Below are 17,690 nucleotides of genomic sequence, written 5' to 3'. Positions count from 1 at the left end.
CTGTTTATTTCAGATTCAATACATATTTATTGTCTCTTACATGCAAGGCAGTATGCCGAGTGCTTTCACATATATTCTCTTGGTTTATAATCCTGTAAGTGGCATTAGTTGTATTACAGATAATAATAATGGTAGTAATAGTATCAGCAGCAGCAGTCGAAGCTAACATTTATCAAGCTCTTACTGTGTCCATGGTACTGTGCTAAGTGCTTTATGTATACTAAATCACTGAATCCTAGCAAAATTTCTATGCAGTAGGTATTGTTATTATACTTCTTTTTTTTTTTTTTTTGAGATGGAGTCTCGCTCTGTCGCCCAGGCTGGAGTGCAATGGCGCAATCTCGGCTCACTGTAACCTCCACCTTCTGGGTTCAAGTGATTCTTCTGCCTTAGCCTCCCAAGTAGCTGAGACTACAGGCGCACGCCACCACACCCAGCTAATTTTTGTTGTTATACTTCTTTTTTTAGATGAAGAAACTAAAGCACAGCAAGGTTAAATAGCTTGTATAAGGTCATACAGCTAGTAAGAGGTAGATCCTGGATTTGAACCTAGCCAATTTGTTTTCAGAGCCTTTCTTAGGAAACAGGGCCAGAGAGACTGAATAACTCTTACAAGCCCATGGAGCCAGTAAGAGGTGGAACTGGGATTCAAATGTAATATATGACTCCAATCCATTGCTGTTCCAATGTGCCAAACACCACACTTCTCATTCACTTGTTTTCTCTGCTTCTTTCTGGATAGGATTGCTTCCATGGTGCCAGCTTATAGCAAAGCACAGGGGAATCTATTAAAAGATACTTGAAGAATTCAAAATAGGTTGATAAAAAGGGGTGATAAAAAGGCAAAGAGGAATTTGGAATCAGTATGGTAGAGCTCTCTTTATTTAGTACTTTGGTCTGAGTATTTATTTTTACATTTGGTTTCTGTGGAGTACTCCTACTTTTAGTTAAGAGTACTTTTCAGAATTTAAAGGCATAATGTCTCCTATTATGACAGTTTCAGAATTTAAAGGCATAATGTCTTTTTTATTATGATAGATCTGGTTATGGGCCTGTTGTTTGTGTGTTGGAGCAGACCAGAAAGGGCTGAAATCTGGAATCAGACTTGCCCTTGAGGTGGGCAGATGCTGGTATGGGGGAGGTGATGTGAAGCAGCTAAACCCTCATAGATAGTGTATGAGCTTCCTAGGGTTGTTGTAACAAAATACTGGAGAGTGATGGGTTAAAACAACAGAAATAGATTCTTGCGCAGTTGGAGGGATACTGTTCAACCCAGTACAGATAGTGTCCAGAGAGTAAGCAGCAAACGGCTTTGCAAACAGCAGAGGGAAGACCACCCAGAGTACAGGGAGTGAAGCTGATAGAGGACACTCTAGGAGCAGGCTGTGATCAGAGACTCAGGCAGCTCACGGCCATTTGATCAGCACATAGGAAGCTCTTTGTTCCAAGCTGATCTCCACTCTCTATGGGACCCTGGCAAGAGCAAGCTGAAATATTTGAGACCGGGCAAATAAGCAGTTTGCCAAGAAAGAGAACAAGGCAAGTCCTCAGGACTGGGATCACGAAAAGCCTGGGTCTCAGGAATAAAGTAAAGCTCAGATACGAGAGTGGGGCCAAGTAGGTCAGGGCCAGTCATGCAGCAACTGTGACTCACTACTGCTGAGTCCCAGAGAGTTGGCTAGAGCATCTAAAACCCCTCCTTCCCAGGGATAGGCATGGAGCCCAGGCAGCAGTAAGCCTTCAGATTGGGGTCCAGTTGGCTGTAGATGAAGCGTGGTGGGGAGAAATAAATTCAAGGCTTCATTGCTGTAGTTCAAAAACAAACTTTGAGCCAGGCAAGGTGGCCCATGCCTGTAATCTCAGCACTTTGGGAGGCTGAGGCAGGTGGATCACCTGAGGCCAGGAGTTCGAGGCCAGCCTGGCCAACATGATGCGACCCTGTCTCTACTAAAAATGCAAAAATTAGCCAGGCATTGGTGGTGCACGTCTGTAATCCCAGCTACTCAGTAGGCTGAGGCAGAAGAATGGCTTGAACCCAGGAGGCAGAGGTTGCAGTGAGCGAAGATTGTGCCATGAGACTTCATCTCAAAAAAAAAAGAAAAACTTATGAAGGGTAACATTCACCGCAGAATTGTTTATGATATAACTAGGAATTGGTCTATGACAAACTCCAGAGGGCCTCCAAAACGAATGAAAGACAAAATGCACTGAATAAGGGTTCTAGGTTAGAAATGTAAGTGCAAGTGTGGCAGGCCAGGTCTCACTAATGCAGGCCTCCATTACAGCTGTCCCAGCACTGACTGAGTGGCTAGGTTATACATTAAAAGCTGATTGAGCCAGTACCCTTATACCAAGGCTGGAATGTAACAAAGAGCCCACTAAGAGTTTTGCCTAGGCTTTTCCAGGGCCTTGAAGCATGACAAGATAACGAAGGAATTCTTCTCAGGACCCTTTTAGGATTAAACAAATTTTACTGGGGATCTGAAGAAAACACAAACAATTTCATTGGAGTCTAAAGGAACTCCCCAAACCTTTATGATTTAGCAGGATACAAGATAAGGGTAATCACCCCAGCCCCTAGACCCATTTAGATTAAGTAAACTTACTGAGGCTCCAGAAGGTCTTCGGGACTCAGACCTTAGTTATAACTTAAAAGAAGTTAGTCACTTATGTTTTTAGATAAATGCACACTTACACGTAGACATATAGCTTAGAAGGTGTATAAGCTCTGGAAAACTTTGTAATTTTGAGTTGGTCTGGTGATAATTTCCAGGCCTTTTCCCTGTGGCTGGTTACAGAAATAAAAACTCTTCCTCCCCAGTTCATCTACATCTTGTTATTGGGCCACAAGAAATAGCAGCCCAAGAGGCCGGGCGTGGTGGCTCACGGCTGTAATCCCAGCACTTTGGGAGGCTGAGGTGGGCGGATCACCTGAGGTCAGGAGTTCGAGATCAGCCTGACCAACATGGCGAAACCGTATCTCTACTAAAAATACAAAAAATTAGCCGGGCGTGGTGGCAGGCACCCGTAATCCCAGCTACTCTGGAGGCTGAGGCAGGAGAATTGCTTGAACCCGGGAGGCAGAGGCTGCAGTGAGCCGAGATCACTTATTGCACTCCAGCCTGGGCAACAAGAGCGAAACTCCATCTCAAGAAGAAAAAAAAAAAAGAAAAGAAGTAGCAGCCTGACCCTCAGTTTAGTCTGGGAACACAAAGAAGACAAGGACAAGCACAAGCGCACACACACACACACACACACGCCAACTGTAAATGAATGCGGCTAGAAGGATGGAGGCAGATAGGTGAGGAAGCCATTGACTTGTACCAACATTGGGGTTCTCTGTTCTTATGAACTGTCTAGGATATAATTCTTACAGAATCAGTCCACCTTAAAGGTGAAGGGGAAAACAGACAGGTATGGATCACTCAGAGTCCTAAGATGTTATGGCAGGCTGGCTTTCAATTATATTAAAGAAGTAATAAAAGTCCCAGAGAAGCATTGTCAAACAATGAATCTAAAAAGAAAGGGTCAAAAATCAGCCTCTCTGATGAGAGTAGACGGACTGACCTACAAGTGTTTCCTAGGAAGAACAGTAACTTTCATTTTACAAGTGACTTTTAATATTATTACATTTTTATTCTCTTTATCGAAAGCACTCAGTATTACCCAGAGAGCCCATTCTCTCTTTTTTTTTTTTTGGAGACAAGAGTTTTGCTCTTGTTGCCCAGGCTGGAGTGCAATGGCGCGACCTCGGCTCACTGCAACCTCCGCCTCTCAGGTTCCAGCGATTCTCCTGCCTCAGCCTCCTGAGTAGCTGGGAATTATAGGTGCCCGCCACCACACGTGGCTAATTTTGTATTTTTAGTAGAGACGGGGTTTCTCCATGTTGGTCAGGCTGGTCTCAAACTTCCGACCTCAGGTGATCTGCCCGCCTCAGCCTCCCAAAGTGCTAGGATTACAGGCGTGAGCCACTGCTCCCAGCCTGAGAGCCCATTCTTATTTATACCTTGCCAGGGCACCTTAACACTTGCCAGAGACAGAAACTGACAAAGTCTTTTTTGTTTGTTTTGTTTTTGAGAGGGAGTTTCACTCTTGTTGCCCAGGCTGGAGTACAGTGGCACAATCTCGGCTCACTGCAACCTCCACCTCCCGGGTTGAAGTGATTTTTCTGCCTCAGCCTCCTGAGTAGGTGGGATTACAGACATGCGCCACCACGCCTGGCTAGTATTTTGTATTTAGTAGAGACGGGGTTTCACTATGTTGGTCAGGCTGGTCTCAAACTCCTGACCTCGGCCTTCCAAAGTGCTGGGATTACAGGCATGAGCCACTGTGCCCAGCTCAGAGTTTGTTTTTGAATTATAGCAATGAAGCCTTGAATTTATTTCTCCTTACCAAGCCTCATGTATGGCCAACTGGACCCCAACCTGAAGGCTCACTGCTGCCTGGGCTCCATGCCTATCCCTGGGAAGGAGGGGTTTTAGATGCTCTAGCCAGCTCTCTGGGAGTCAGCAGTAGTCAGTGACAGTTACCTGTGACCTTTGGAAAAGGCTTTTTCTCAATTTATTGTTAACTTTGTTAATGAATTTTTTTTTTTTTTTTTTTTTGCGATGGAATCTCACTGTATTGGCAGGCTGGAGTGCCGTGGTATGATCTTGGCTCACTACAACCTCTGCCTCCCGGATTCAAGCAATTCTCCTGCCTCAGCCTCCCGAGTAGCTGGGACTACAGGTGCACGCCACCACGCCTGGCTAATTTTTGTATTTTTAGTAGAGACGGGGTTTCACCATGTTGGCCAGGATGGTCTTGATCTCTTGACCTCATGGTCCACCTGCCTCGGCCTCCCAAAGTGCTGGGATTACAGGCATGAGCCACCACATCCGGCCAATGATGTTTTGTTATACAGAAATATCAAACGTTAATTTTGTCATATATTACTCTTTATAGTTGTTGGCTTTGCTGTCATGTCTAGAAAGATTCTAAAAATAATCACTCATGCTTTCTTTAAGTACTCTTATGGTTTTGTATTTTCTTTTTTTTTTTTTTTTTTTTTTGAGATGGAGTCTCGTTCTGTCGCCCAGGCTAGAGTGCTGCAGTGACACCATCTGGACTCACTGCAACCTCCGCCTCCCGGGTTCAAGCAATTCTCCTGCCTCAGCCTCCCAAGTAGGTGGGACTACAGGCGCCTGCCACCACGCCCAGCTAATTTTTGTATTTTTAGTAGAGACAAGGCTTCCCTGTGTCAGCCAGGATGGTCTTGAACTCCTGACCTCGTGATCCACCTGCCTTGGCCTCCCAAAGTGCTGGAATTACAGGTGTGAGCCACTGCGCCCAGCCTGGTTTTGTATTTTCATTTAATCTGGGTGGAATTAATTTTGGTATGTTCTATGAATTACAGTTCAATCAATTTTTCTCAAATAATTAACCTGTTATCTTAGCATCATTAAACAATGTGATTTCTGCTGTGAGAAACTGTTGTATTGCTTCCTCTGAATTGGGAAAGAGAATGTGTGTGGCAGGTTTGTAAGAGATATTCTATCATGTATTAGTATTTAGCCAAGTCCCTGATCTTATCTTTGATGACTTGGTGGCCATAATTTCTGAGTATACTAGATTGTATACATTTGCCTTCTTAGTCTCTTTTAGTCCTAAAAGAGGTATTTACCTTAGAAAGTGGCTTTTGCTAGTTTTCCTCAAAGATTGTGAATTCTGTTTTGTGGATGACCTGTTTTTAACCATAGCCTATGTACTGTCACCAGATATGCTTTTCTGCTGCTTCATTTTGTCAACTGATAATTGCTCTGAGATTATAAACTAATACTTGTTTCAGCAGTACAAAAATGGACTACAGTGTATACTTACTGTCCATTTAATACTACAGATTCCAAAGGTGTATGACATTTTTGTTTTCTACTGTTATGTTCTTTGTGCTCCAGCCCTTCTCTGATATGTGGATAATTTAGAGGCAATGATAGTATTTAATATGCTCGATTTTGTTCTTTAAGGCAAGAAATTGATTTTTTTTTTTTTTTTTGAGATGGAGTCTCACTCTGTCACCCAGGTTGGAGTGCAGTGGCGTGATCTCGGCTCACTGCAACCTCTGTCTCCTGGGTTCAAGCGATTCTCCTGCCTCAGCCTCCTGAGTAGCTGGGATTACAGGCACCTGCCACCATGACTGACTAATTTTTGTATTTTTAGTAGAGACAGTGTTTCACCACATTGGCCAGGCTGGTCTTGAACTCCTGATGTCAGGTGATCTGCCCACCTTGACCTCCCAAAGTGCTGGGACTTCAGGTGTGAGCCACCACGCCCAGCCAAGAAATTGATTTTTTTAAGTTAATAATGTTTACCAAGTATTGTAGTTGGGTGAAGTCTTCAAGCTTAAACGTAAACCTCCAGCATGTTATTACCTAAGGAATTTGTGTCAAGGCTGATTGAACCTGAATCTCTTAAATGTTTTGTTTTTGTAGAGAGGAAAATATGATGTTCCCAAGTGGCTCTCTCCCAGTAGCATTCTGCTGCTTCAACAAATGCTGCAGGTAAACTTTATTTTTAAATAATAGAAGTCTATTGTAATTGTTTGGTTCAACTTTTAAGGTATCTGTGGTGCTACATCATTTCCTATTAGCTTGAAAAAAATCCCACTCATATCTACCTTGAAAATATCCTCTATTAGATCCTTTCTTAACTATGTTGTAAACCCAGTTTATTTTAGACACCTACCATATGTCATAGCTGGTGTGGTTTTTCTTACTTTGAGCATTTTCTGTTTTCTCTAACTAGTTCTTGTTCCACTCTCTTTTATTCCCAAATTATTGATTGATTGATTGACGGAGATAGAGTCTCACTCCTTAGGAGACCCCCAGGCTGGAGTGCAGTGGCGCGATCTTGGCTCACTGCAACCTTTGCCTCTCAGGTTCAAGTAATTCTCTTGCCTCAGCCTCCTGAAGCTAGTACTACAGGCGTGTGCCACCATGCCTGGCTAGTTTTTGTATTTTTAGTAGAGACGAGGTTTCACCATGTTAGCCATGTTAGCTGGTCTCGAACTCCTGACCTCACGTTTTCTGCCTGCCTCGGCCTCTCAAAATCCAAAGTGCCGGGATTAAAGGTGTGAGTCACTGGCTTTTTTTTTTTGAGACGGAGTTTTGCTTTGTTGCTCAGGCTGGAGTGCAATGGTGCCATCTCGGCTCACCACAACCTCCGCTTCCTGGGTTCCCAGGTTCAAGTGGTTCTCGTGCCTCAGCCTCCCAAGTAGCTGGGATTACAGGCATGTGCCACCATGCCTGGCCAATTTTTGTACTTTTAGTAGAGATGGGGTTTCACCATGTTGTCCAGGCTGGTCTTGAACTCCTGACCTCAGGTGATCCACCCGCCTTGGCCTCCCAAAGTTCTGGGATTACAGGTGTGAGCCACCGTGCCCAGCCTGGCCTCTTTTTTTAAAAAAAATTTTTATAGACAGGGTTTTACTCTGTTGCCTAGGCTGGAGTGCAGTGCTATGATCTTGGCTCACTACAGCCTTGACCCCCAGGCTCAAGTGATCCTTCTACTTCAGCCTTCCAAGTAACTGGGACTACTGGTATACACCACCACACCTAATTTTTTGTGTTCTTTCTTTAGTTTTATTTTTTTTTTTGGTTGTTTTTAAATTTTATTTATCATTTCATTCCTTATAATTACTTTCAGCAAACTCTGTATTTTTTGTAGAGATGGGGTTTCGCTATGTTGCCCAGGCTGGTTTCGAACTCCTGAGCTCAAGCGTTCTGCCTGTCTCGGTCTCCCAAAGTGCTGGGATTAGAGTTATGAGCCACGGCATTCCGCCTATTCCCAACTCTTGCTCATTAAGTATGTTAGTAGATACTGAATAAATACTTGAATGAGTTGATGTACTATTGAATGGGCCCTGTTACCTAGTGCAGTGGTTCTCAAACTTCAGCAGATATCAAAATTACCCCAGGCTTGTTAAAATACAGATTGCTGAGCTCCAGCCCCAGAGTGTGTAATTCAATAGATCTGGGGCAGGACTGAAATTTTGCATTTCTAACAAGCTCCCAGAAGATGCTGATGCTGCAGGTCTTGGGGCCACACTTTGAGAACCACAGATTTAGTGGAATGAGCCTCTGAGGGTGAAAGATAGGCGTGCTGAAGCCTAGGTAAGCACTCTACCAATTAATCAATGTATCACCTAATCTGATCTATAAAATGGAGGTTCTGAGCCTGGCCTCACTGCTATGTAGTGTTATAAGGACAAAATGAGATTGATAGGAAACACTTTGAAAATATGAGTATCCTATTAGTGCAATTTTTTTTCATTATGTATTCAGAATATCTTCTGGTTTTTTCATCTATTAAGTCATCTCCATCTTTTATTCAAAATTTACCTCAGGCTCACTCACCTTGATTAAGTAGGACCAGACCACCAAATCTCCGTAATGAGATTGAAAATGCCTTACTCTTTCTTCTAGACTCCAAAATAACCTTAATCTTTGTTGATTAATTTTTCTCTCCTTATATTTGAAAATTACAAATGGAAAGGTGTGCTTTTCAACTTGTTCTGTGTGATTGTAAGCTCATTGGAGGTAGAGATTGCATATTCAGTATGAATGCCCTGCATTGTGGCTGCTTGAATGTCAAATTGGTGACTATTTCCCGTGAATAGGTTTTCCAGCAAAAGACTATTACATCATACAATAGATTGACTGAACTTCATGAATAATGTCCATACCAATGAAGTTCATGTTTGTTAAACATTTATCTTCTAAGCCTGTGTTGGTTGCTATAGTTTTCTTGCCTCTGTTGCCTTTTTAAAAGAATTTATTCCAAGGACATTTTGAAGTCTTTGACAGCATTTTTGTGATGATAAAGTTTACATCTGTTCTGATGCATTTTTAGTTCTCAGGAGGAAAGGTGTTCTATGTTCTCTATTTGAGAAATGTTAATCTCTAGCTACTTTTTAATGGCCACTAGGTGGACCCAAAGAAACGGATTTCTATGAAAAATCTATTGAACCATCCCTGGATCATGCAAGATTACAACTATCCTGTTGAGTGGCAAAGCAAGAATCCTGTAAGTAAAATGAAATCCAGTAGAATTTTTTTTTTTTTTAAGTTTGTGTGGTCTTTGGGTGAATTCAGAACCTACAATGATGTAGTCTAAATATACAAGAAAATATATTAATCAGATTGGTGTTTGGGAGACTTGTAACCTAATGGACAGTGGTTCCTTAACCCCATCTGCAAATGAGAATTACCTGGGATCTTAAAAAGAAATGCCTGCTCCCCATCCCGGAACACTTAATGGGAGTTTTTAAAAGCTCCCAGGTGTTTCTCATGTGCAGTCAGTCACAGTGCTCTGGGAATCTTGGGCAAGTTACTTAACTTTGCAGAACCTATTTATTCATCTGTAAAAAGTAGGTTAAACCAGTTCTACTTCCCAGAGAAGTTATGAGGGTACAGTAGTTCTCAAACTTTTTAGTTTGTGGATCCCTTTATACTCTTAATATTTATTCATTAAAAAATAATGTGATAAAACTATTACATATTAACACAAATATTTTTATGAAGAATAACCACTTACAAAATAAATTTAGCAAAAAGAATGACATTGTTTTACAACTTTGCAAATTTCTTTAAAGTCTGGCTTAATAGAAGACACCTGTATAGCCACCTGCTTCTGTGTTCAATCTGTTTTGATAGGTTGTTTTGATTGAAGCCAAGGAATAAAATGCAGCCTCACACAGATATGTAATAGGAAAAGGAAGAAAAAATTTAATAGCCTTTCAGACAGTTTCTGATATCCCATTAAAACTTAAAAAATGGTAGTTTCTTAAAGGGTAATTGCATGTGGAATCTGAAGCCATATCAATGAAATTTTGTACTGTATTCCATAAAATCCACTGTTCTGTCCATTGGATCTTTTCCCCACATAACATGATGCATTGGTTATTTGGAAAACACTGGTTTGCTGAGTTATGCAGATCTTCCAAACGTTAACACATTTCATTATACAACATTAAATCACATTCCTTAAAATCACTGCTGATCTCAGTAGAAAAGTCTTTAACTATTGGAAAGCACCCAAGATCATGGTGGCAAATAAAAGTTTTCTAAATTCTAATTTTTGCTTAAAAGCTCAAATTCTATCATTGACAACAAATATGTCATTTTCCTTGAACTGACAAGTTCCCTTGGTTCATTTTTGAGAAAATGTCTGCTGAACATTTAAGTCTAGATAACTATAGTTGGTCAGTGTTCTTTCTCATCAAAATGGTGTTCTTTGAAAAAAACGGCTAATTAGGCCAGGCACGGTAGCTCACACCTGTAATCCCAGCACTTTGAGAGGCTGAGGCAGGTGTATTACTTGAGGTCAGGAGTTCCAGACCAGCCTGGCCAACATGGTAAAACCCCGTCTTTACTAAAAATGCAAAACATTAGCTGGCATGGTAGTGCCTATAATCCCAGGTTCTCGGGAGGCTGAGGCAGAAGAATTGCTTGAACTCGGGAGGCAGAGGTTGCAGTGAGCTGAGAGCGCCACCGCACTCCAGCCTTGGGTGACAGAGCGAGACTATTTCAAAAAGAAAAGAAAAGAGGCTGGGCGGTGGCTCACGTCTGTAATCCCAGCACTTTGGGATTCCATGCGGGTGGATTGTGAGGTCAGGAGTTCGCGACCAGCCTGACCAATATGGTGAAACTCTGTCTCTACTAAAAATACAAATATTAGCTGGGCGTGGTGGCACACACCTGTAATCCCAGCTACTCAGGTGGCTGAGGCAGGAGAATCACTTGAACCCGGGAGGTGAGTGAGACTCCATCTCAAAAGAAAAAGAAATAGAAAAAAATGGCTAATTGAGCTCATAATTCAGTCACACAGGTGCTTTTCCTCGACACAGCTATCATACTTTGGTATGTAGAAGTACATTATGCTACTTCCTGTTTAGTCACACAGAGTATTAAAAACGTACTCAAATTAAAAATATAATAAAATTAATATCTTTTACTGGTTTATCAAGGAAATTCTTAATTGAAACTGGCTTCTTTTCGAACTATGGGTATATGACAAATAATACAATATTTTAGTACAGTTTGGTGCCACTGCATTGATTCATACTAAGGTGCCAGCAATTTATTTAATTTTAATTTTTTATTTTTTTGAGAGGGAATCTCGCTATTATCGCCAGACTGGAGTGCAATGGCACGATCTTGGCTGACTACAACCTCCGCCTCCCAGTTTCAAGCAATTCTCCTGCCTCAGCCACCCGATTAGTTGGGATTACAGCCACCTGCTACAACGTTTGGCTAATTTTTGTATTTTTAGTAGAGGTGGGATTTCACCATGTTGGCCAGGCTGGTCTTGAACTCCTGACCTCGGGTGATCCGCCTGCCTTGGCCTCCCAAAATGCTGAGTTTATGGGCATGAGCCACTGCACCCAGCTGCCAGCGATTTTATCACGGCATTCCTACCATCCATACAAATGTCAGCACTTTTGAAAAATGAAAAATAATATTATTATAAAAATAGTTTGACCTTGGAGACTCTCAGGCATCTGCAGACCGTGCTTTGAGAACTGGTCTAATATGAGTATACGTAAAAAACATAAACAACACCAAGTGTTATTTAAGTTTAAACAATTTAAAAATATTATTTCTACATTGTTTTTAAAAAATGCTTTTTTTTTTTTTTGAGATGGAGTCTCGCTCTGATGCCCAGGCTGGAGTGCAGTGGCGCAATCTCAGCTCACTACAACCTCCGCCTCCTGGGTTCAAGTGATTCTCTTGCCTCAGACTCCCGAGTAGCTGGGACTACAGGCATGCGCCACCATGCCCAGCTAATTTTTATATTTTTAGTAGAGACGGGGTTTCACTGTGTTGGCCAGGCTGGTCTCGAACACCTGACCCGCCTGCCCCGGCCTCTCAAAGTACTGGGATTACAGGCGTGAGCCACTGCGCCTGACCTTAAAAATGCTTTTTTTCAAACAAATGGCCACTTGGTAAAAATGTGGATATTACTATAGGACTTGGATGTTTTGTGTATTAGTTATTGCTGCATTAAAAACTACCCTGAAATTTAGTGGCTTAAAACAATAATTTGGCTGGGGCGGTGGCTCATGCCTGTAATCCTAGCACTTTGGGAGGTCGAGGCAGGTGGATCACCTGAGGTTGGGAGTTTGAGACCAGCCTGACCAACATGGAGAAACCCCGTTTCTACTAAAAATACAAAATCAGCTGGGTGTGGTGGTGCATGCCTGTAATCCCAACTACTCGGCAGGCTGAGGCAGGAGAATCACTTGAACCTGGGAGGCGGAGGTTGCAGTGAGCCAAGATTGCGCCATTGCACTCCAGCCTGGGCAACATGAGCGAAACTCCGCCTCAAAAAATAAATTAATTAAAACAAAACAGTAATAATTTACAATTCTGTGGACCAGATATTTGGGCTGGGTTCAGCTGGGCCATTCTTATGTAGGCCTTACCTGGGGTTGTGGCTAGAGTCGACTTGTAACTGGGCTGAATGGTCCAAGCCTCACTAGAAAGACTGGCTGTTTCCTGGGCCACATGTGTCCATCAGGCTAACCTGGACTTTTTTATGTAGCAACTGGATTTCTTTATTTTTTTGAGACCGAGTCTCACTCTGTCACCCAGGCTGGAGCAGTGGCACGATCTCCGCTCGCTGCAAGCTCCGCCTCCCGGGTTCATGCCATTCTCCTCCCTCAGCCTCCCGAGTAGCTGGGACTACAGGCGCCTGCTACCATCTGGCTAATTTTTTGTGTTTTTGGTAGAGATGGGGTTTCACTGTGTTAGCCAGGATGGTCTCGATCTCCTGACCTTGTTATCCGCCTGCCTCGGCCTCCCAAAATGCTGGGATTACAGGCATGAGCCACTGCACCTGGCCAGCAACTAGATTTCAAAAGAAGAAAGAGGATAAGCCCTAATGCTCTAGCATTTTTCAAGCCTCTGCTTGCATTGTACTTACTAACGTCCCACTGGCCAAAGCAAGCCATGTGACAAAGCCCAGAGCCACTATGGAAGGTGTATCTTTCAAGGTTGTACAATTCTTATTCCCTATTTATAGGTAAGGGAATAGAAAAATGAAAAACAACTATTTAAGAAATAAATTTAGTGAGAAGAGTGGCATTGCTTTACACCTTTGCCGATTTCTTTGAAGTCTGTCTTATTAGAAGACAACTCATGTGCTTCTGCATTCAGCGTGTTTTGATAACGTCATTTTGATTGAAACAAATGAAGAAAATACAGCCTCATACAGATATGTAATTAGAAAAAATAGAAGTATTTTAATAGTGTTTCCAGATAATTGGGGATATTCTCTGATATTTCACCAAAACTTTTGCAGTGGACTAGGACATGTGCATGAATCCACAGAATAACTTAGAGGTGTGTCTCAGATATGCCACAGCATAGAATTGGTAGAGCTGTGGGGTATTTGCTTTCTGGAATAATCATACCGATGTAAATATCCTTCCCAGTAGCCAGCTTGTCTTGGAAAGATAGACTATACTTGCTCCAAGCCCCTTCTCACTATTCTGCCCACTATTAATTGGCCATGTGGCCTAAGCTGAAATCACTCCTGATTCTCTTATGATTGTCAACTCCTAAAACTTCTCTTATCTAAATTCCCCCAGCCCTACATGACATCTTTAATATCTATTGAGCAAATACAACATAATTCTAACAGCAACCACGCCAAGATCCTAAGAAAAGCAGAAAGTGCAAGCATCTGAGCAGTGTAGCAGCAGAACCAGGGAAGCTGTGATGTGCCCCTTGTGAGGTGGAGAGAGTGGGTGGTGCAAATGCCTGTGTTCAGCCATTGGGGGTCATCATTTCTCCATGTGTGGAGGGCTTTGCACATCTTCTCAGCCATGATCCTAATAGGATAGAATACATTACTGTTTGTGTTAGATGCCAAAATGAATAAAGTCTCTGCTTTCTACAACCCCAAGAGTTTTTTTTTATTTGGGACATAGTATAAAGTAAAATATATAAAGTTTTGAGTGTTCCAAAAGAGTATACAGTTTCCCTTACATCTTTTTTTTTGTTTTGTTTTTTTGAAATGGAGTTTCATTCTTGTTGCCCAGGCTAGAGTGCAGTGGCATGATCTCGGCTCACCACAGCCACTTCCTCCTGGGTTCAAGCGATTTTCCTGCCTTAGCCTTCCGAGTAGCTGGGATTACAGGCATGCGCCACCATGCCCGGCTAATTTTGTATTTTTAGTAGAGACGGGGTTTATCCATGTTGGTCAGGCTGGTCTTTAACTCCCGACCTCAGGTGATCCGCCGACCTCAGCCTCCCAAAGTTCTGGGGTTACAGACGTGAGCCACCACGCCTGGCCTCCCTTACATCTTAATTTAATAATTGCTACTATTTATTGAGCACGTAGAGTAGAATAGTGTACTATTATAGTAAGGGCTCTCTGTATATTATACTGTGGTAAAATATAGGTAGAACTGTTAGGATAGTACCTTTAAGAGTCAGGCACTATCCTATGGGCTTTATGTTTTTTTAACTCCTTTAATCCATTTAATGTGTACACCAACCCTCCAAAGAAGGTACTATTATTGCCCCCTTTTGCAGATGAGGCAACTGAGACACAGAATCATTAAGTAACTTGCCCATGGTCAAACAACAAGTAAGTGTAGAACCAGGATTTAAACCCACACCGAAGGGTTCTGAAATGGAATGGATCTGATAGGCTAGCTGATTCAAGCTCAGGGCCCACGTCCTGTGTATTTGCAGCCTTTGTGGCAAGCATTGCTTATCTGGTTTCTACTGAAGTAGCTACTGGAGCAGAGTGATGGAGAGGTGGCATTGTGTTATGGTAGGAAAACCTGGGGCCAGGAATGAAAAATGCCAGTCTTAGGCAGATCACAGTAACTTTTCTGAGTCTTCATTTTATCACCTCTAATATGGATATTCTAATGTCAATCTGTGTATGTTTGGGTCATGTTTTGCCATTTATAGAGTACCTTTACATGTTGTATCATTAATCTCTTTTGCCTGCCTTGCAGAGCTGTTACAGGATCAAATGAATTATATACAGGAGAGGCATGATGGATTGTTGTTGCTTTTTGAAGGATTTGCTTTTCTCTTTCAGTATTGTGTTTCATCAAGAGTGAACTATTAAAAAAAATTCAGATTTCCTTGAATATTTAAGGTATAGATGCTGTCTGTTCTGTAACTCTATGCATGATCTCCTCCTACCATTTTCATACATAGTTCTGGTACCCAAGTATTGTATCAAATAGAAATTATAGTCAGTTCCATTTTCTGCCCTAGTGAACAGGAAATGTAGTAGGCACGGATAATCCAAAATAATTGGCTAGCTTTTGGTATGCAGTTTTGTACTTAATTTGAGCATGTGTGGCTGAGAATTCAGAGCGCTTTAAGTATTGATCCTCTTTGGAAAACACAGCTTGAGATTAATCATGTTTTTTAGATCCTTGGTATCTTTTCTACCGCACTCATTTCATTGTTTCCAGTTCAGGAGCCCAGCAGAGATGGTAGAACCTCCTTCTTCCATCTCCTGCCTTTCTCACACATATGCCTTGTGGTAAAGGTACAGGCAGGAGGCTGCGGGAGAGTGGGGTTCTTTTACAGTTAAAAAAAAAACCATTTTTTTTAAACTTAAGATGATGGAGGGAACCTCAAAAATTTATTTTCTTGCTTGAGCAGTGTTGACATCAACAAGAGGATACCAGGTATTAAGGTGTCTAGGCTTCTGAGGTTGAGACCATCTTGAGGGGGAATCTACAGTTCTAGGAGCAGTCATAGTCAAAGTGGCACAATGAAAACTTATTCTTAGCACTTTGGACTTTCACGGTACTACTAGTATAAACCTTTGTGGTCTCTACTTTGTAACCCATGAGGTTGTGCTTATACCAGTCAATAATGCAAGGCTGTCTCAGTCTGTTAGAGCTGCTGTGACAAAATACCATAAACTGAGTGGCTTAGAGAGAACAGGAATTTATTTCTTGCAGTTCTGGAGGTTGGGAAGTTCAAGATCAAGGCATCATAGAGCTAGGGTTCCGGAGAGTAAAAATAAAGAAAAAAAAGATCAAGGCACCAGCAGATTTGGTGTTTGATGAGGGCCCACTTTCTGGTTCATAGAATGGCCCTTTCTTGCTGTGTCCTCACATGGTGGAAGGGGAGAAAGGGGAAAGGCCTCTGAAGCCTCTTTTCTTTTTCTTTTTTAAAGATATAGGGTCTCATTCTTTTACCCGGGCTGGAGTGCAGTGGCTTGATCATACCTCACTGTAACCTTGAACTCTTGTGCTCAAGTGATCCTTCCACCTCTGCCTCCTGAGTAGCTAGGACTACACATGTGAGCCATTGCACCTGGCTAATTTTTGAATTTTTTTTTTGTAGTAATGGAGTCTTGCTGTATTGCCCAGGCCAGTCTCCAACTCCTGGCTTCAAGTGATCCTCCCACCTCAGCCTCCCAAAGCCCTGGGATTACAGGCATGAGCCATTGTGCTTTGGCCTGGGGCCTCTTTTATAAGTGTAATAACCCCATTTATGAGGGCACAGCCCACTCGTGACCTACTCACCTCCCAAAGGCCCAACCTCCTAATACTATTACACTAGTGATTAGGTTTCAGCATATGAATTGAGGGGAAAAATTTGTCTTTACTGTTTCTTTTCATGACGGCAGCCTGACTTTCTCTTGAGCTCGTTGTTACAAGTGTGATGTTCAAAACAAGGGAAGCTCATGATATTGCCCTGCCTTGTGCTGGGCAGACCTCTCTTTCATGTTATGTTTGGTTCTGAATACCTCACTTTGATGTGTAGTATCAACCTGGAGTGTGATCTAAAGAAAGGGCCAGAATGGTAAGGGGAGTTAATCATTAAAGTGGAGGTTGGTGGAACTAGAAAACAGAAAACTTGCAGAGGAAAGGTTGCTTATAATAGGAATACGCAAATTTCTGAAAGGCTCTTTTATCACAGAGGAAATAGAATTATGACTGTTGGTGAAAATAACCAGTTTTTGAGGGCCTACTCTGTTGAGATGTTGTACTAGGCACTTGCTCTATGTTGCATATATTGCAGGGCACGTACCATCTCTCTCTAACAGATGATGAAACTGAGACTCAGAGGTGTGGTCATGTTCAAGGCCTCATGGTTATTAAGTCCTGTGGCAATTAAAACTAAGGTCTAATTCCAAAGCCTGTTAGCCGTCATGTTGTACCAATTCCCAGTGGACAGAGATCACAGGGAGACAGACCGCAGGCAGCAGGAGGGAGATGCTAACCATTCCAGCTGTTCTGTGTACCCTGGAGAGGAGGCCTTTAAGCAGAATGTAAAGCATCCCTCACTCAGGCTGCCATAAAGAGAGGTTTTTTTTTTTTGGAGATGGAATTTCACTGTTGTTGCCCAGCCTGGAGTGCAATGGCTTGATCTCAGCTCTGCACAACCTCTGCCTCCTGGGTTCAAGCGATTCTCCTGCCTCAGCCTCCCGAGTAGCTGGGATTACAGGCATGCGCCACCATGCCTTAATTTTGTATTTTTAGTAGAGACGGGGTTTCTCCATGTTGATCAGGCTGGTCTCGAACTCCTGACCTCAGATGATCCACCCACCTCGGCCTCCCAAAGTGCTGGGATTACAGGCGTGAGCCACTGCACCTGGCCTAAGAGAGTTCTCATGTTGGAAAGATGAACTTTAAAGTCGTATTTCTCTGCTTCTCTTCCCGT

At 42.5% G+C, this 17,690-nt stretch overlaps 1 protein-coding gene across 10 annotated transcripts in view; it reads left to right on the top strand.

Moving 5' to 3' along the window:
• MELK (maternal embryonic leucine zipper kinase) overlaps positions 1-17,690 on the top strand; it is a 104,371-nt gene that overhangs the window by 50,767 nt on the left and 35,914 nt on the right. For all 10 annotated transcript variants that reach the window (XM_004088779.3, XM_003263330.4, XM_030816458.1 and 7 more), the window contains 2 exons: positions 6,468-6,536; positions 8,962-9,060. In XM_004088779.3, coding sequence (XP_004088827.1) covers positions 6,468-6,536; positions 8,962-9,060 — 168 coding nt within the window. The remainder of the gene's footprint in view (positions 1-6,467; positions 6,537-8,961; positions 9,061-17,690) is intronic.

This window comes from Nomascus leucogenys, chromosome 8 (assembly GCF_006542625.1).
Source record: "Nomascus leucogenys isolate Asia chromosome 8, Asia_NLE_v1, whole genome shotgun sequence".
In the NCBI taxonomy this organism is placed as follows: Eukaryota; Metazoa; Chordata; class Mammalia; order Primates; family Hylobatidae; genus Nomascus; species Nomascus leucogenys.
Note: the sequence above shows the minus strand (reverse complement) of the source record. Positions and strands in the feature narration are given on the sequence as shown.